This window comes from Lepisosteus platostomus, chromosome 7 (assembly GCF_059453375.1).
Source record: "Lepisosteus platostomus isolate fLepPlt1 chromosome 7, fLepPlt1.hap1, whole genome shotgun sequence".
Classification (NCBI taxonomy): Eukaryota; Metazoa; Chordata; class Actinopteri; order Semionotiformes; family Lepisosteidae; genus Lepisosteus; species Lepisosteus platostomus.
Window position 1 is genome coordinate 49,281,737 of NC_142617.1, and position 20,545 is coordinate 49,302,281.

General features: G+C 40.6%; 1 protein-coding gene across 8 annotated transcripts in view; it reads left to right on the forward strand.

The window, feature by feature from the left end:
* The window catches only part of tcf12 (transcription factor 12), a 119,293-nt gene that overhangs the window by 85,102 nt on the left and 13,646 nt on the right, over positions 1 to 20,545 (forward strand). For 5 of the 8 annotated variants that reach the window (XM_088640954.1, XM_088640953.1, XM_088640958.1 and 2 more), the window contains 7 exons: positions 4,194 to 4,293; positions 5,317 to 5,456; positions 7,164 to 7,305; positions 7,507 to 7,574; positions 14,103 to 14,181; positions 19,321 to 19,394; positions 20,052 to 20,123. In XM_088640954.1, coding sequence (XP_088497080.1) covers positions 4,194 to 4,293; positions 5,317 to 5,456; positions 7,164 to 7,305; positions 7,507 to 7,574; positions 14,103 to 14,181; positions 19,321 to 19,394; positions 20,052 to 20,123 — 675 coding nt within the window. The remainder of the gene's footprint in view (positions 1 to 4,193; positions 4,294 to 5,316; positions 5,457 to 7,163; positions 7,306 to 7,506; positions 7,575 to 14,102; positions 14,182 to 19,320; positions 19,395 to 20,051; positions 20,124 to 20,545) is intronic. The other 3 variants (XM_088640956.1, XM_088640957.1, XM_088640960.1) reach the window with 1 other exon arrangement.

Sequence of the window (20,545 nt, forward strand, 5' to 3'; positions counted from 1 at the left end):
TCTATCTATCCTTACTTCTTCCCTTCCGCATGCCCCATCACAACATTTGCCTTTGTTCTTGCACCACAAAAGAAACTCTTTGATCTTTTTTATATTAAGTATTTCCAGGCTTGTATTGTGCAGGAAGAAGAAGAAAATTGATAGCATGTGGTCATAACGGGTCAAAAGTGAACTTTATGATTCAGAACAGTTGGTAAATAACAAATAAATCATTGATCACCAGAGACTGAGAATCAAATGACGCATTTAATGTTCATTTATATATTATTATTCCTTACAGCTTTAAAGTTTATTGACACTCATATGTGCAGGTCTAAGAACTTTGTGTAGTTTTATAGCAAGTCATTTGGCTCACGGTGCTGTTGTCTCCTTGGTTTCTGAAGTATTTTTCCTTTGTCCTCTCCACGTTTGCTTAGATAAATACCCAGATGTTGAAGAAACTCGCATATTTCAGTGGATTGGAAGGGCAGGGTATATATTTATCTAAGGTGTTGGCCTTTCCTGTTCAGTATCCCTGAATAAAAGGGGGAATTTTAATGAATAAAGTTATTGAAGGAAAAAGTTCAGTAACATTACTCTTGGAATGATAAAACCCAATATTTGTATTTCCACCAACCTTGGGATTTCATTTTGAAATTAAATATCACATGTTCCAAAACCAGGTTTCGTTTTTAAAATAACCAGTTTCGTTGTGTTCGGGCAATCTGGGTAACTTTCACATTGTTTACACTCGCAGTCCAGTTAGGATTGTGTTTAGAGCCAGATCATGTTCTAAAAGAAAGAAAATGCAAACGTATTGCATTTTTCTCTTCGATAAAAAACACATTTTTCTAACCAGCATCACTGTTAACAAGTGATAACAGTAGGCCAGTAGTGTACTTTAAACTTAAAATTTCACCCCTTTTCAAGATGCCAGTCACAGAACTGAAAAGCTAACAAGTCTTATCAGGAAGAGACGGAATTGAAAAGCGAACGACTCTTGTGTTTAGGCTGCGTGCCTTCTGTCTTTATAATTGTTACTTTTTTCTTGAAGAAAAGAAGAAACCCTTAGGCAAAGTATGATTCAAACTAATGGCTTGTAGGAACAGGATATTTTGTTGTCACTTACAAACCAATTGCTTTGAGGTATTCTGGTTGAGCTTTTGTTTTGCAGTACTCTTTTTTCAGATTTCCTCCAGAATGAAGGCGTGCTGATGGTTTCATAGTTTTCTCTTGTGCCGTGTTCTCACTGCTGTAATGTTCATATCAAATACAGGTGTCTCAGGGAAAGGAGGTTGGGATGTGGTAGAAGAGAACATTTGCAATATCCAGCAGATCCTTATAAATGACTCCCATTTGCTGTTGTCCTCCTTGTTTTGGTCTCATTAGTTACCTCTTGGCTGATGGGCATGTCCGTTAAGAATAAAAAAATTAGTAGTAAAACATCTGATATTAAAATAATACGAAGTTATTGATGTGTTATTAATTACGAGGTAAGGCACATGAGGATATGTGAGGTTAAAGACAGCGGGGGTAAAAATCAAATGTAGGCGAATCCCCACAAACACACACATCAAAAAAGCAACTGCTTGGGTTTGTTAAAGGCTGAGACAACGGTGACTGATTGATTTTCACAAATGCGCCCATGAAGAAATAAACTAAACGCTCCCAGCCTCCTCCAGAGACTGGAGTATCTCGGGTGCCCGGTGTGCCGTGGGGGCTTATTAATGGGCTGGCCGCTTGGCCAAGGGTAAGGAGGACAATTAAGTTTATCCAGTGCCATATGCTGTCCATCACGGCTCAGACAGGGGACAAAGCTGGGGCCAGTGCTGGGGTCTAACCTGGGATTGCCTCCGAGTCGGTGTGAGGGGGGGAGTGCATTTGCCCCAGTGAGAGAGGAGCCCAGGAGAGTTTCTCCTGGTTGAGTTCATAGGCTTCACCTTCGCCGCCTCTGTGCGTAGTGTAGCCAGGCTGCCCTGCCAGGCAGGCTGGGTGCCTGTATCCCTCTGTACTGATGTTTCAGCGTGAAGGCTGCGTTCATTTCCATGGGCTACATCAAGGCTTGCAGGGAGGGGATCAGGTGTCTTCTAGATAAAATCTATAAATATATATAGCCTTATGTCATTTTTGAATTTGTTTTCTCCCCCAATACTGTCTGACCAAGGAGTGGCACTTCTGTTTTCTGTTTAAAGGATGTGACAAAAAAAACACTGTTTTTAAGAGGCAGGTTTGCTTCTATATCCTAACTTCTCAGTCTTGCTCCTCTTGGCTGCTTCCAAAACCCAATTAATCATCTGTGTTAAATCACGGCTGTTTGTACCTGACAGTCACTTGTTTTCAGACAGAGCCTTAGAGTCTGGAATCGCTGTGGAACTCTGCAGGACTCTGTGACAGGTTCTCAGAAGAGCCTTTTTATTAGTTATTTCATGTTCACTGTTTCACCATGTTAAAGAAATACACTGCTTAAAAATAATAAAGGATCAAAAATAAGAACTCGGAAGCTTACGATGGCTGTGAACTTCATGCAGCTATTCTCTAAGATACCTTTTTTAAAATCTGCATGTCCCAAAATAATCGAAACATGGGATTAGTTATGTTCTCTGTCATGTCTGGTTCAACATATTAAATGATTGGAGCATTTTTAATATTTTTCAAAAGGAAATGTACTCACTTTCAGCTTCACGCCTGTAAGGAGAAGTGATGTTTTTCTATCTTTAATCATGATGTATTATTACAAATTGAAAGGTACGAGTGGCTCGTTAAATGCAGGGATTGCTGTTGATCTGCAGGTGATTGGGTGACATGTGGGGTCTGTTTTTAATTTGCACAGTGTTCTGATTGTAACTGAAAGAGACATGCTCCTTTTTGTGGCATGGAGTTATAGTTCTGCTTCCATCTGGATTTCATGAAGTCCGAGACCACATCAGTCGTGTTTTGCCACAGAACCCCTTTGATCCTTGAGGGTTAGACTGGCATGGGCGCAGCTACATAACTTGCAGTTTCATTTATGTTCACCCAAAGTTAAAAGGTACAAAAACAAAGTAAAAGAACAGACTGTCTTTCTCTCTCTGGAGTTTTGGTTTCCTTAGTGCTTTTTGCAAAGTGTTTAATGTTAGGATATTTTTTATTTCATTATCGTCTGGGAATGAAAAAACACACAGTCCAAAAAACAGCTGCTTAGTATTTCTTTGGTTGTATTACGCGTTTGGTTTTACTTTATAATTATTAGCCAGCTTTAATAAAAGGGTCTTTAGGGGTTCCATCATTTAATTCCAGGTGTCATTGAATGTCCATCATGAAATGGGAAACGAACTAAGAGAGATCTGTGGTACTTTCTCACATTAATCACCGCTTTGCTTCTGCTCTCATTGCTTCTCTGTGACTTTGCTACAGCCCTGCCTGTCTTTTTGCATTGCGACATTGATGGATTATCCATCAGCTTCGGCATATGTTACACGAGTTGGAGCAGCAAAAAGACTGAGGTTATTAAGTCTGATTTTGCCTAATATGTTAGAAAGGCTTTGTGACAAGAGTCTCAGTCCTGCCAGTTTTCATGGGCGGGTGTCAATGCAGGATGTAGTCAGTATCCTGGGATTTTGCTCCGTGTCTCTTGACTTCTCTCAGACAGCTAAAGTTGAATATTTTGGCCACAAATTTAAGAGGTCTCTCCTCCATTTTGACTTTTTCCCCTAAATAATTGGAGTTGGTCTTTTGCCAAAATGAGATGCTCACGCAATGCCATACAAAAGAAGAAACGTTTCACTCCCTAGAAATGGGTGGTCCTGTAACAAATGGAGAAGCTAGCTGTATTTTTCTTTTCTAAAATCTGCCCAATGCAGATGAATCATGAGGGGAGGATGAAGACAGGGATTTCTCTTTAGAAAGAAATATCCTCAATCTGGATTTAGAACGGCATTGATCTTTGGCCTGCAGAATGTGACAGCTGCTATAATCGTGCTTCAGATTATGGGATTTTTAAAGTTCATCAATAGAAAACATTTTGAGCCCTCCCGCCTTTGTGTTTCTTAGTTCAAAACCCCCAGATGTATGTTTCTCCTACTTATGGTTTGGAGCAGTTCCCGGCGAATGTTGAATGTGTTAAGAAGTACACTGGAAGTTCTGAAAGCAGGTAGTGTGGCTTTGCAGCACACAGAGTGTTTTGACTATGTAGATCAAGATGTTGTGTAGTAACTTCTCCGGTTTTCTTTGGGTAGGTGTACGCACCTTCGCCAAGCTCGGATGACTTCAACAGAGATTCTCCCAGTTACCCGTCTCCCAAACCTCCCAGTGGCATGTTCGCAAGCACTTTCTTCGGTAAGTAAAATTACAGCACTCCCCCGGATTGCTTTCGAATGTTTCCTGTAGGGATGTTGGTGAAAGCATCTTAAAAGAAGATGAGAATTGTTTTCTGTTAATGTTTAATCTGACGGTGTCTTTTTTTTTTGCTAAAGATTTCCTGCAGCTTAAAAAGTCATTTTTTTTTTACTTTTTCCTAATCTTGTTAGTTCCGCCACACAGTTAAATTAATACAATTTTTTTTTGTTTTGTTCTGTTGAAAATGCTTTCCCTGTGAGATTATTTGGGCAGAGGTCTTTATTCAAAATATATGGTTTGGCTCCTCTGTAGGTTTGTGTTTGCATTGAAACAATGGACGAGAATTGGACCATTGTAGAACACATATAAGGCAGAAAATAGCTTTGGAAAATATGTTAAATCTAAGCTATTCTATTCGGCAGCAGACAAAATGTCTCTGTCCATGTAGGGAAGGAGCCTATTTCTAATTACATTTTGAAAGAAAGTTGTATGTTATGAAGCATTTTTTGTTTCCAAGGACAGACTCCTGTTTTCAGGCTGCATGAAATTTTTGCCCTTCTGCTCAGCGTAAATCAGATTGCACTCAAGGTCTTTACAATTAGTAGGGGGAAGCTTTGTGTTTTCTCAGCTGTGGTCAGGACTAGGTTTCAATTTCGGCAATAAAACAGAGGTTTTCAGGATACCAGTGTTATCCTGGTCTAAAAGCAGAGTTTTTCCTGTATTTTCAGATCAAGACATGCTGTATATAAGAGTGATAAACACTATGTTGAATGTTAAAGCCCACTTTTAATCATATCTAAAAGCAGCATAAAAAGTAGTGGTTTAAAAAGCTATTTGATTGGGATAAAATAGTTTAGCTTGACCTCTGTGTAAACATAACTGGGAATTGTAATTTTAAAGAAGCAGAACGAGCCGCAGGCTTGTAAAAGCATCTCTTTGTGATAAATGTCTTTTTTTTCATTTCATTGTAAAATCTCTTTGGGACCGGAACTCTTCTTCATTCTTACTTATTTTTTTTAATAGATGGGACCCACAATTCCTCTGACCTTTGGAATTCGTCCAATGGGATTAGCCAGTCAGGCTATGGGGGAATGCTGGGAAGCTCGTCCTCTCACGTGTCGCAGTCTGGCAGCTATGGCAGCCTACATACACATGACCGCTTGGTAAGGCAGCTCTGTGTGTGCCCTCCCAGGCCCTTCATCTTTACTTGGCTCTGCGCAAGTGTCTCCAGCTATCTAACAGATCTTCGGCTGTCTTAAGTTTTAATTGTTGTAGCTCATTTCTTCAGGTTGTTTTGGAATGTTAAATATTACTAGAGATTTAAGCCTTCTGACTTTTTTTTTAATTCTGACACATTTCTTATAATAATGACCTAACGTCTGCTTGTTTTCTCTCTATAAAAGAGAGATACTGGTATAATAAGAACAGGGTTTGAACTTATTTTTACAGTTCTGGAAATGTTTTGATTTGTGAAATTCTCTTGTGCATGATTACAGCTATCTTATAAGGTAACTATGCTAAAATATCTGTGTGATTGATTAAGCATTGCGCGGCGATAATATAAAAGGGGCTGAGATATGATTTAACTAACATTGACATCTTTGTATCGGTTCTCAGCCGTGGAAAAAAGCCGGTCTGAAAGGGCATTAGATCTAATCTGGCAATTAACACGCATTAATGGATTTGTACCCATAGGTTTAAGTGATCCCTTTCTGTGTTAGACCTGTGAAGTGGTAATTCGGGAATAACAGTATTGACAGGTTTAAAGGGAACATGTCAAGTAAATCATTTTTAGCTTCAGGATCCATCAGTGTAGCTGCGGTTGACCTTTGTGAACACGGGGAAAGAGGTCTGGGATTGTGGGGCTCTTCTGGAAATCTGCTTCGCTGTACAGGACTCTCAGTTCGTGGTCTTCTGTTCAAGATCAAGGCTTTGTCAATACGTTGCCAGGTTCTATTCAAAGTATTTTTCCTGCGTGTCATAGATATCAAAGGGCCTTCTCTGATGATCTGTCCTCTCAGCCTACGCTTCTGAGCCTTCTCCTTCATCCGAGCATCTTACCCTCATTTTGCTATAAACACTCGATTATATTCATTTACCAGAGTGTAGCATGGGTGGTGAGGGTAAGGGGGTCTTTTTTTATAATTAGCCCTAAAGGAATGGCTGCATTGCCCACTGTTTTTTTCTCACCCCTCTGATTCTTCCTTAGTAAATAAATGATAAAATCCTCAGCCTGCAGCCGTTCACCTCCCCTTCTCCCCCCACCAATAGGTACCTCTCCTGCGAGAGTGTGGCAGACCGGCGTAGTTTGTACATTCGCTCCTCTGAATATTCTGCTTATCGCGTCCGTGTCTGGTTATCACCTCTGCCTGTTGCTCTGCCCGTATCTGAGTTCCATCTCTCTGCCGAGCGCTGCTTGTCGGCCTGCTTGCGGTGACCACTGCACAGTGCTTGAGGCTGACCTGGGGTCAGAATGAATTTGCAGCTGCTGCTTCCCAGCTCTTGGTCTCACCGCTCAGTGAAAGTGACTAGTGCTGGACAAGGAGTCAGCTGTCTCCTGCCCGTAATACTTGTCTGTCAATTGTCCTGAGTTCTGGGTACAGACTTGGTGACCTGTGAGGCCTGTTAGCATCACAGCGACAATTGTGTCATCTGTTGACATAAATAGGACTAGCCGTCATTTTTAATACTTCACACTGCTTATTAACCTGGCTAAAAGACAGACAGTAGAAACTGACTGTACTGCGTTTTACTCCTCTAAAGAGAATATAGTTAAAGATTTGGAAAATACTTGCGGTTATAGTTTTATGTAGAATCAAACTGCTTTTAGTTGCGCTTTCAACTTGTGGTGTATGTTTCCTTTTCCCCAGAACTACCCGCCACACTCGGTGTCCCCAACAGAGATCAACGCCAGTCTTCCGCCCATGTCCAGCTTCCATCGCAACTCCAGCACTTCGCCCTACGTCACCACTTCTCACACTCCCCCGGTCAACGGCACCGAGAGCGTTCTGGGTAGGCCGCAGACCGCCGTCGGAGCAGAGCCCCCTGCCTTAGCAGGAGAGCTTACGGAAGCAGATGCGCAGGATAGGGTCTTTGCGTGTGCTGTTAGGGTTGCATGCCAGTTCACAAATAAAATTTATTTGCTTGCTTTATCCGCTTTAATATTTAAATGCTTATATTTTAATTAAAAAATGTTTTTTTTTAACCTTGCAGCAGGAAACCGGGGAAATGCCACTGGAAGCTCGCAAACTGGAGATGCACTGGGAAAAGCTCTGGCTTCAGTAAGTACAAAGCAGTCTTTCATCTGTCTGTCACTTCTACTCTTATTGACCAGACTCTCTTTCTGGAGCAATTTAAAATTGTTCTGTTTTATACATCCTGGTATTTTATCAAACATTACGACTGCAGTGCCCCACCCAATTGTTAAACAAACAGCCAGGGCACTAACCATTAATCATTCCTGCTGTCTTTACCCAAAGGCTGGTGGGAGTATGAAACAAGCTACCCAATCATTATGCTGATTGATAACTTGGTTTCTTTCAAGAAACTGCTGGATGACATCCTTGGGGGAATTAGCTATCAACAACCAAACAGGCTGGCTTGAATGGCTGAATGACCTTCTCATGTTCATAACCTTTCATATGATTTTATTTATCATTTATCAGTGTTTTTTTCAGACGTCTGCATGATAATATCCTTATTAATAATTCCTTGCACTTCTCTTGTTTGTGACAGCCCCTATGCCTGAAAGGCATGAAATAGATGCTGTCTGTGCAGTGTTTATGCGTCTTTGCTAAAATGCATATTGCCGATTTGTTATCTGGAGTTCAGAAGCTGATTCATGGGAGACGAAGCCCATGTTAAGCTGGTTACACAATAATTGTGAATTGAATTATCTGCATTGTAGTCTTAGCCTTTTGTTGTTGTTTGATGTCTCCACTGCTAAACCTAATTTCCTAGTAATGCCTGATGCTGTTCAATGCTGTAACAACTTCCATAAGGACAGGCAAGAGAACATTTGTGTTCCTCTGTTTCTAATGTCTAGATTGTCTCAGTTTTTGCACTGCTTCGTTTAGAAGAATTGTAGAGAAGATAACATTTTCTCAATTTTCTTAGTGTTCAGTTTTTTTATTGGTTGATGAAATGGTTTACAAGCAAAATATACAGAGTTTTTTTTTCCGTTTTCTTTTAGCTAACAAATGCACTTGTTTAGAACTCTTTACATTAGGACAGCAGAGATCAGGAGTTAAATTCAGAAATATATTTATTCAAATCAAAATTAGTTTTGTCATTACAGAAAAACAAAAGCAGTCTGTGTAGAAATATTACTTCATTTTACTTCAAAAAATGAAATCAAATCAAATCTCAATTTTAAAACCGGTTAAAGCATTGTTTTGCCAAACGTTTCTCACGTAAATTGAGAGATAATCTTAACCTTTCCTTTTTATAAATCTCACTCACAATGTTCAGATGATGGAGGTTCTTTAATAAGCCAGTTTGTGATTGCTTTTTTACTCGAAGCTAGAAGAAATCCTAGTATTTATATCTGTCTTTTTGTTCAGTGTGATCAAATGGAAAAATTCCCAAATACATACGTTTCTTTGTTTTACTTGTATTTTGGGGCTAATGAAGAAACCATTTTTTTCCCAAAGACATTTCTCCATGTATGTGGATTTTGTTGTGCTTATATGTTTAAATTTGCATATACTCTTCCAGTGATATTATTTACATATATTTAGAGCCTTTTTCATGTCCATAGTACTCGTGAACAACTTTGATATTATTTTATTCTGATTACTTTGTTGATAAGCATGTATAATAAAACATGATTTGTTCATATTTTGGAAGCTTGTAACACATGAGGGCACTTTCCAAATAGACCCAGTCTTTGGGGGTGTTTCATATAAGGCACAATAAAGGTACACCATTTCCTATTGAAGTTTCCTTTGATTGCCTTGAAATATGACACTGTCCTTCAAGCTGGAAGATCATGAGTGATAACAAATGAGAAGAGGCAATTCTGCCCATCTATCCTGTTAGGTAGTTAGTTAATGTAGTAGCTAATTAGAAGAAGTAGGTTACCAAACTTTCTTTTTCACAAAAGCAAAAAAAAATTAAGTGATTGGTTTGTAGTGAATTTGTTTTATAAAGTGAGCTCTTATCCAGTTAACAACCTACCTTTAATTAGGGTTAAAAAGGTTTTTATTGTGTTTTCGGGATTTAGCTGGTAATTGGCAGCCCTGTGTTAAACTGAGACATTTTTTTTTCCAGGTGAAAACCTTTAAGGTTCTGTTTTCAACTTGAGGCCGACTAGTCCCTTTCAGTATTACAATAAAATAAGAGCACCTAAGCAGTGCAGAAAATTCCAAGTTAGTGGTCATTTGTAGAAAAAACTGGCCATGCAGAGGTTTACAAATTTATGGGCAGAGGAAATCAAGGCCGGCAATGTGTAATCTGACTGGTGGGTGGGCACTGGTTACCACGGTAACTTGATTTTTGTCATCCTGTGTTGCTGCTTGGCAGGAGCAGCCAGGTCATTCCATAAATCATTTCTGTCATAGCTGATGGTGATGCATTCCATCTGGCCTATCAGTGCATTCCACAGTCACTGCATTTCAAACCCCACACTCGCACATCTTCACAGATTTCACTCAAATACTGGAACGGAGAAGAAACCCCAAAACAACAGGTGAAACAGCAAGAGCAAGTGAAACCGTTGCCATTGCGGGGTTATCACCTCAAGTGTTAAAAATTGCGTGACAAACGCAGGAAAGGTTTGGAAGAGGAAAGACGTAGCGCGCACACAATGCTCGTGTACACCTCGATTCATTCTGTCTGTAAAAATTGTAGGAAGTTTTGTTGTCCCCACCTCTCCCGCCTCTAGAAACTGTTCAGACCATAAATTGTTTGCAGCCTTGGTTGCTGATCGCGGTGCTTTAAATTGTTAGATTACACGGGACACACTTAAAATCATTTAGGGATTTTCCGACAGAATTAACCTCATCAAGCGCACTCAGACCAAAGGATGGCTGATAAATTAACCATTCGCCATCCCACTTTGAAACAAAGCAGGGCGGCTGTACTGAGTCATTCTTGCATGTGATAGCTCTTTTTTTTTAGAAATTGATACTGCACGCAAAAATAATGCCCTACTTCAAACTTCAAAGAAAACGACCTTTGTTGTTATGACTGGGTATTAACCGCTATCCAGAATACTATGTGATTAAACATGTAAGGCCAGATAATACATTTGCAAATGTTTTTTTGGGCCTAAGCCTGGATAATTGTGGTCTTAATCTCAGAGTATGCAAGAAAGGGAATTGTACATAAAAGTATTTACTCAGAGTTCCCAAAGCCCATGGATTATGCATTAGTTTGGATAATCAACCAGCCTTGATAGAAGCAAAAGGAAAATCTGGGTATTCGTGCCGTTTCTAATGTGTTTCACTGAACACTTGCCAAACAATAACCCTTTAAGATTGTGCCCGTGGAGGGCTTGTGAAGGCTAAAAACATCTGGTATTTCTCAGTGCCTAATGTCAAATCAAAGCACACTTCACTCTTTAAATTCCCAGAAGATCAAACGGTGAGAGCATTTAACTAACACTTTGTTTGTTATACCAGCGCTGTCCCTGAGAAAGTTTGCTTTGATTTTTTTTGCCATACCTCGGAACTCACTGCACGTCAGTTCGCCTTTAAGGTGTGGGTGTGTGTTTGGGGGGGAGAGGAACGCTGGCTAATAGCTTTTTGGCACAAAGGAAAAAGGAAAACATAGGGAAGTTGACTACAAAAAAAAATAATAATCACAAATTAAGTCTTTTTGTATTCGCAGACTCCATTCTATTTGCATGACAAAGCTGATGTGAAATGTACACTGAGGGGCTGGGGGAGACGGGGGGGGCTCTGGGCTCGGGGGTTCGGCTCTGCAGGCTGCCCATTGAATGTCCTTTGTCCGGACCCTCTTTCAGGGGGCTCTCGTTATTGGCACCCCGCTGGCTGGAGCGGAGCGTGACCGATGGGGAGGCGGGGTCTCATTTGTTGTTGTAAAATGAGTCGTGTTACAGTTTAAATCTAGCAGAAGGCGCAGGAGACGGCGAGAGCCAGCCCGGGCGCGCAGCGGGTCGAGAGTCAGTTACATAAGCTGAATGCGAAGCAGGCCGCAGAATGCATTTGTCACGTTAATTCTGTTTTGGGAGAAAAAAGGACGCGGGAGATGCATCATTGCCTGTTCTTTGTAATAGAGCTGCAGGCGTGTCACAGCTCAGAGCAGCGTTTCAGCCCAAGTGGTTAGGAAGTTGGAATTTGTAGAATGAGGACAATTGCCTCTAATCTATAAAGTATATAACACATCCGGTAATCTTATTCGTACAGACCTTAAAGAATCCTCCACCTCTGTTTTTTTTTCTCTGAGTTTACTAAAAGGTTTAAATATATGTATTTTGTATCAGAAACATTTTTAAAAAGTTACCATTTTTACCATCAGTGCTGCGTTGTTGAATGATAGTGTGGCATTCAGCTTCCTTAATTATATTTTAGGTGTTAAATTTGCAATTTTCTTTCCCCTTCAACTGCAAAAAAACAGGTCAAAGGTATCCATTTCCTTTATCCTTTGCGCTTTAATTGGTGATAATACTGTTTTCTGCCATGCAGTTAATAAGAGAAAAAAGGACTCTTTACAGTATAATTACCACATACAATGTGTTTTTTGTTTACAGGTCAGTTTGTAGTAAGAAACCTTTTGTGTGAGGTATGCTAGACATGGGTTATTAGCCTTACATTCTGTACTATTTTAAATGAATAAATAATGATGAGTTGCAGTATGAGACACAGAGCTGGATTGGCAGGGTTGTTTTTGTAAGCACCATATGCCAGAAATTTAATATGATCACAGTGTTATTTGTGAGAGGTAAATACAGAAATCATGACAAATCTAAATTGCCTTATTTCATCACTTCATGTAAGACATTTGAAACACAACAAATTTAATATCTGTGAATGCGGGCTTAGTGCTTTCATTTGAAGGTTCAGAGCAAAATGCAAAACCTGAGCAAAGAAGTTTCCTGAATCCAGTGATCAAGATTTTTTAAGATCTAATGTGTTTGAAATGTGGTTTGAAATGCAGCGTTGATTTATCAACATAATAACTAGTTGTTAAATTTTAATTAAGGCCTTAACAGCATGGTACATCACACATCTTTTAAGTTTAAAATATTAAAATACAGGCTTCAGCTTTCCTTGATCATACAGTTTCTACCAGTGGTGCTATTAGTTTCTGTTCCTAAAAATTATGTTTTTAAAACCCCTGGGACAAATAAAACTTAAGACCTCAGTTTTGTTTTGTTTTTCCATCCAAGTTGTTCCCCAGATCTTTTAAAAGCCATTACAGGAAATGAACATCCAGTTTCTCTCGGAACGTAAGGCGTTTCTAGTGCCCTGGGGGACACTGTTGAGAACTAATTGAGAAGTGTTGTGAAAGAACTGAAGTTGACCATATTTTTAAAAGCTAAATAGGCTTTTCTGGTAAGCTGCAAATTGATGATTTAGACCCTCTGATTGAGCTGTTCTCTACTACTGATCCTGCTGGATGTGCTATGTGTTGTAGAACTAATTAAATGGATAGAAACCTAATACCCTAGTCTTCAGAAGATATTGTCCATTATGTGGTGGAACACCTTCTTATCAAATGAAGAAACAGTGAAGCTTTGCTCATTATAATCCATCTTTTGTTTAAACAAACACAGCATAGAGCACTCTGGCATTTCATAGATTTTTTAGATTTAATCTGGGTCTTTCAACTCTTGCATACATGAAATGGTTTGCAATCCCCTTCTCTGTTCCTTGCAAATCTGAAAAGAAAAAAAAAAGCCGAGCCTTTCTGTGCGTTGACGGTGTCTTTGTCGGAGGCGTGCTTTGTTTTCCAGATGAACACCCGACAGGTCATTTATCTAGAAAAAAAAAAAGCAGAGCCTGCCATTATCTGGCAAAACGTCTCCGTTGCTAATAGCAAGGATCAAATGACTGTGTCATTTTATTAGATCACATCAATAACTAGATCTCACATCATCTCCCTGTGCTGCACTCTTCTGCCAAGGAAAGTATTACAATGGGATAAGCACAGGGGTGGCTGCTCTAGCAACAGAACTCATTCAGACTGATGAGTAAAGAAGAGAGATTAATGATGCTGAATGTTCTTTTTGTGCCTGGCATTCTCCACTTTTCTCCTCCCTCATCTCTGATTGTGTTCCACAGAGGCAAGCAGAGTGTGTGCGTGTGTAATATTGCAGCGCATGTTAAGATGATATTAATAGGATTTAATGGAGATTTGAGTCAAGCTGTAGCTTCCAAGTATTAGGGATACTATTTTTACTTTTTCAGCAAGGGTGGAAATGCGTTTCCTTAGCCTTGTTTGAGAATAATGATTTTTTTTGTGTGTTTACAAATCTTAAAAGGCATAATACACACCAGAGAAAAGCTGCATGATTTGCGCATCGTTCTTAATTTAAGAAGAAAAAAAATGAGGGGAAATAGATTTTCTATATTCATGTCGCTGTAAATTATGAGCGCTGTGGATTTGGTAGACGGTATTGGAGAACAGGCTTCCCAGTGTTGTTAAGGACCCATATGTATGCAGTGAGCATCTTTATAGCCTCTCAGGTAGTAAAACAGCCACAGGATTGATGAGCCAATTTTGGCTACAAGCAGGCTGAAGGGTGACAATAAAGGCTATAAAAAGTATCAGGAATGACAAATTTTGCTTTTACAGTTGTGTGTGTTATTTATTGACAAATTCCTGTCTTTCTCCTTTGTCAGATTTATTCTCCTGACCACACCAGCAGTAGTTTTCCATCTAATCCATCAACGCCGGTTGGGTCTCCATCTCCTCTCGCAGGTACAGTACACACTCTTCCAGGCAGCGGGACAGCGCAGTGTGGTGCTCTGGTGTCGGCAAGCAGGCTGGGGTCACATCACCAGCACGAACAGATCGCACAGCTGCAGGGCTTTGAATGTTAAGAGTGTTTCAAGCCTTTCCTGGTACATCACGCTGCTTTAATAAGTTCAGTCAATATATATGGTTTTAAAACAACTACCTCAAGGTTTGCATGTACTGATTTTATTGACACTGTGTGTTTGGAGAGATGCGTTGTGCTGCAAGCCTCTTGTACAGACGATTGCTCTCATGCTGGATAGAGATTGTCTGCACCTGTCATGGCTTGACATTTTGTTTTTTTAAGGATTTTTTAAGGTTTGATCCACTTGTATGGCTTTTTAATCGATTAATTAAAACAATTATGCCTTTGGTTTCTAGACGTGGCTTGGTTAGCAGGTAAGTTCTTTCTATCTTCATGCCACAGCAGCTCGTTGGAACATCCTCTGGTTTTGGTGGGGTTAAGGGAACTAGAGAGCCAATGAGTGGACAGGGCACCAGTCCACCGCAGGGATCACCCCCTCTAGCAATGTTGATCCCCCACTTACACAGCTGGGTGGACTGGAGCCACTGGGATAAAGTACCAACTGCGCCCTTGTGCACCACCCACCAGTTGGGAGAGCAGAGATTTTCCCAGCTATGCTAAAGGGTTTAGATTTGTAATCATGATTATTTTAGTGGCATGTTTGGCTAGGGGGAAGAGCCACGTGTGACATTCAAGGTGAGAACCTGGAAGCGTGTGGAGGTTTTTGTGTAGTGATGGGAGAGGGCTCCAGAGAGGCGGCGGCGGCACAGCCAGCTGTCTCTTCCTCCCGCTCTCTGTCTCCCGCCCCTGTCCTCAGCTGCCTTCGCGCCAGGACACAGCTGTTCCTCCTGCAGACAGGCCGGCCCTGGGCTCATTGATTGAAACTGGTTCAGGGGGAGCTGGAATTGCACAGTGCTGATGTAACTTCAGCCCTTTCGGCGCTGATCACTCTCTTCTCCAACTCCTGCACAATGGCTGTATGCTGTTTGAAGGTGGGCGTGATGCGCTGTGTGTGCATTCCTGATGTTTGAGTTGCACACTGCGCCGCTCTGCTCTACAGTGGAACCTCCTGCAAAACGCAGCCAGGATTCCTGCGAGTTTTGTTTTTACATCTGCTACTGGTGCGTTTGTTTTGACATGCCCCCTCCGAGCTGTTAAAAATCAGGTTTTATTGCCAGTTGGTAACATTGTGACCATACCTGAAAGATGGTTTTCCTTTTATTTGATTCCTCACTGACATGCCTGATAAACGTGTTACTAGGCTAGCATTCCGTGCCCGAATGGCTATAGTAGGTTTTTTTCGTTTGCTGCAGCAAATGTTGGGGAGAAACTAATAAGCATCCTTGTAGTAAAGGAGAAATTTCTTTAAAAACAATCCTCCTCCAGACCTGGCTTGACAGGCCTGTACTGTATTTCTGTCCTGACTGTACACAATGGGTCACTAGGAGGGAGTTTGTGGTCGAAAAGAATACGGTGTTCAATCGTTTATTTAAAGTGCCGTTCGCCAGATTTTTTGGAAGGAGCATTGTGGACAAGAAATCGGAGAGCGGTGCTTTAGCAGAGTGCAATGTGAGCCTGCTGGCAGCAGTGCAGTTGTGCAGGGGCACAGCCTCTCTCAATGGGGCCCTTGTTGTCGGAGGGCAGTGACTTGTGCCTAATAGTCACAGGGCGGCTCGCTCCAGACCTGCTTTTTAATGTGGACACACACGCGTAGAGATCAGACTCTTTCAGTTTTTTTCATCCTTCTTACCTTTTGATTAAATTTTCACAATTCCGCAGGGCTGTTTCCAGTCCTGTACACATTAAGAACTGCAGAAATATAGGCCTCCAAGCCAATTAAACAGATTTTGTGAACTTGAAATAGCCAACATTTATTCTGTTAGCCAGGGGTGTGGGTGTGCTAACACATCAGTAAGCCCTTGATAATAAAATCCACTGATTTATTGATGAATGCTTTTTATTTTTGTGTTTTCACATTGATTTACAAATGTTTTTTTTTGTACTGTTCTGAATTGCTTACCGCAAGACATTTTTATTTTCGCAAGAAATGAAAGCGCACAAAAGGCACGCGGGCAATGTGTTGCTGTCCAATGTGGGCCACCTTGTGAAATGTCAGTATTTTTGGCAGGAAACTGTACTTCATTCACAGTGCCATTGGAAATCTCTTTGAGAATGTGAAAACAAAGCGCAGTCATGCACTCAGGTTCATGCTCCCTGAAAACGCAAGCTGCTGTTTGTGTTGGTCCGGTGAATATTGTGTGCGAGAGCTGTGGTGGTGGGCAAGAATGGGCTTGTGGGAATGAAGCAGAGCTGCAGGGCCCTACGGCCTGAACCCGCCCAGTCCTGGATCTGAGCTCCATTTCCTCCCAGGAGCCCTGAGGTGGGCCTAATCTGATTAGCTTTCATGGAGGTGTTCTAAAAAAAATCGCCCTTCTTTCTTTTTTTCCCCATTATGTTTTATCAAATATAGACCGAGTCTGACAAAGAATTATTAAAATCTTCCCTTTGAGCCAAAACTTTGATGTCTGCCAGCAGTCATAACAATGTTTTTTTTACTACACTACAAAGGGATTGTTGGGTCTTTTGTAATAATGCTCAAATAGGTGATATATCAAAGGAAAATTCAGAACTGTTTTTCTTTTTTTACGTTTTAATTGATTGTTGCATTTAAAAGATACAGACCAGAAATCAAGTTACCAGGATTTGGAATCATTTTGATAGGCTGTTGCTTTCTTACCTTTTTTTTTTAATTAGCACACAGCTATTTTAGTGGGTTATAAATAATCTGGCAGGATCTACAGATTAACTTCAACTCCATCCATCTAAAATGTTAATTAGGATTTGGTCCTTTAATTCAGCTTTAATTACTCTTCTCCCATCATAGGAAAAATTTAAACAAATGACTATTTCATGTAAGAATGTGGAAACCTTCGCTGAAATTTAAAATTGCTTAGCAAGAGTTTGTCAGAAAAATTATTTTCCTTAACAAAAGCAGAGAAAGGCTGATAGTTTGTCCCCTGTGCTGGATAAATACATTGGGTGTTTTCATTGAAGTCAAAGTTTGTACCTTTTTAAATAAAATGTCATTATGTCTGGATTATATTTCCCATTGTGAAAACTGACTGATGTTATATCTGTTGTAAACTAAAATTTCAGAAAATATAATTTGGTTCTTACCATGACCCTGAATTAGTTATTGAACGTGATGTGATGATTTTGGTACTTTGTAACATATAAAATGCATTCTTTTCTTTCCTCACTGAAGATTTTTCTAAATAAAAAAAATATTTTAAACATATTACTGTTGTTGGAGCATATTGGCATGTGCTGTTGAATATTGTTACAATACATACCTGCCAGATTAACGACATTACTTATTCTCAATAAATTTACAGGTATATTAATAGGCAGAATGCATAAAGGATACAGACCTTATTTCAATATCTATGCACACCAGGACTGAGTTCTGGACAAGTGGAGTGCTGTAAGAAACAGAGCTCAAAGAGGTAATTAGAAAAGGGTCCTAATCACAATGGTATCCTGTTAGCAGTCCTTTTTTGCCAGAATTGATATTCGAGGCCATCTTGGGGTTATTGTAATAGTTCCACTACTAATACTCCACACCTTTTTAAAGCAGTTGATAAACAGAAAGAACAACTGGGCTCAATGATTGCCACTTGCCTTATAATCCTGCTTTTGGCAGTCGTACCGATTCCTTGGCTTGACAGTTTTGCCACTGTTAATGGCAGTTCTCTGAAAAGGCACTGTGGTTCGAAGGTGCAACAGACTGTGAAAATAAGAGGTGAAAGCAGAGCACAAACAAGATTAAGATCAACAAATGTGTACTCTGTGAGTTCTCATTAGCTGAATGTTTATCTCAGAAATGATGACCATGGTGCAGATTTCTCCCAGATATTTAAACCATTTTTAAAAGTATTTTTGGATTTCATTTTTCTTTATTTTTACTTTTATTTTGTTTTGTTTTTATCCTTAAAAAGACCATGGTGTTGAAAAGTGTTTTAAAAGGTTTACACTCTAGGCCTTGTGTAATACATTATTTCCTGTTGAGATGTGTTTGCCAGTAGGATTATGCAATCTATATATGGAAAAATCAGTCTGCCTTTTTTCATTACAAAAAAAGTTCCACTTTCTAACTACAAATGTGACTTGCAGATGTGCATTCCTTTTGCATTATATAAACTTTTACATACTCATACTTCATGAGTTTTTATTTCTTAATTATGATTAGGATCCTTTACACATGCAGAATACTTTTACATTGGTAATATTACAGTAAACTGTCTGAAATTTGTCAATGAGCAGTGTCATACGATCTATGCACAAAAGAAAATGCTTTGTGTCCTTCACAGTGATACCATTTTTTACTCCATAAAATGTATTCTGAATCTGTTCAGACAGCATTGTGTTCTTGAGTAGATTGTTCCTGTTTTAAGTTGCCAGTTTCTATGTGTAATAAATTATTTTTATATGTATTGTTTTGCCTCTGGGACGTGGATGTTGGGGAGCTGGATATAAAACAGATTTCTGGCAGAAGATGGACCCTCTGTCCCCTCCCTGGAAGCAGAGGGGCTCCAGAGAATCTGACATGTCCTTCCAGAGCTCCCCAGCAGAGCAGGGGGACTGGGTGGGAGGGGCAGTGGAAGTCATTGCGTTTAGGCCAGAGGAGAGTGAAGAGCCAGGATCCCACATTGGGCTCTTTAAGGATTGGGATCGAAACAGTGCCCTCATTGTTCTAATGTACCTTTTAATGATTAATTAATTAACAAATGGCCGGAGATGCAAGTAAATTACCGTAAGGGGAAAGAGTCTGGCTTTTCTGCTTGGGGGCACACAACGCTCAGGGTGCCTTCCTTTTCAAGGGAGATGGTTCTTTTCCACACACACAAAGAAAAAACAAACTTAACATAAAAACGTTCTTAGCGTCTCGTGTGCTGTGTGCATTAGGCCTTGGAGTGGCTATATTCCTGGAACATGAGCGTCTGGAGGCTTGGTATAGCTGTGCTTCCTTTTTTGCCGGTATAGTTGGGTCCATGAAAGATGCTTTTTGTTTCTTCCAGGCACCAACCAATGGCCCAGAGCGGCAGGACAGACCCCATCATCCCCCAACTACGAGAACTCCCTGCACTCGCTGGTAAGGCCGCCGTCGACCCCCTTTTAAGTGGGTTTTAATTGACAGCGGCAGAGCTGATTGGTGTTGCAGGGGTATCGCTGGAGAGAGGGGCAGGGTAGCGTTACAAGTACATTCCTTGCTGACAAATGGTGGGGCTGGATGGAACAACACCCGACACACAGGGTGTGTCTTCTCTCGCCATCTGTTCCGCAGTCGTCGGGCTTTTGCTTTCTGGGGACAGCTGTTGCAGTAACTACTGTTACAGGATTCCTGGGCTGATTTCACAGAGCTACTAAAACAAGAGATAACTTTTCATTTACACCCCCACTCAACATCCGCATACACAACGCATTTGCCCTGCGTGCGCGGCAGTGTCTTTAGATCCCTTCCTCTGCGCCTGGATTTGCGTTTTACAGTTCCAGGTCAACGCAAGCCGTTGTCGGTGGCATGCGTTCGTTATGCTCAGTCTACTAGAAATCGGTGTTGAGTGGTTTTTGTTTAGGCTTAGAGGGGTAGGTGGGCATTAGGGCTCCGGGACTGTTTTCAGGGTAGCTTGAGCACACACCTGCTGTTATAGCTGGACTAACATGTGGATGCTGACCTGTGTTGCCTTCCTTGTCTCTCCTTTAATAATCTAAATGTGTGCTTTTGCTTCCTGTTCTATCTTGACTTTGCCAGAAAAATCGGGTTCAGCAGCAACTTCATGAGCATTTGCAAGATGCGATGTCCTTCTTAAAGGATGTCTGCGAGGTACTATTTCCCTTTAGGTAGTGCCCTCCCCACCCCTCCCCCTCCATTCCTTGTATGACTTTTCGCCACTTTATTTCTGTGTTGCCGGCTTGCCCCGACTTCAATTCATGTCTGTCGCTGTGCTTGTTTATTCCTTGCCGTTTCAGTTTGCACTAGATGCACACTAATCTGCTTATAAGAATTAAATGCTTAATAAAACATAATACCAAATTAATAGTCGTAGTATTGCAAATGGCTTAATTTGACCAAATCCCGGTTTTACATTTTGCCAAGGAGCTCAGTGTTCTTATGTGCAGATGCGTTCCAGGCTGAAATGGCTCCGGCTCTTCCTTATTAGATCCTAAAAGCAGCTCCGAATGTGTCTGTCTTGTTTTTAGTGCCGTCTTGTCAAGAATGCATTATCCAGTCAAAATTTCTTTTTT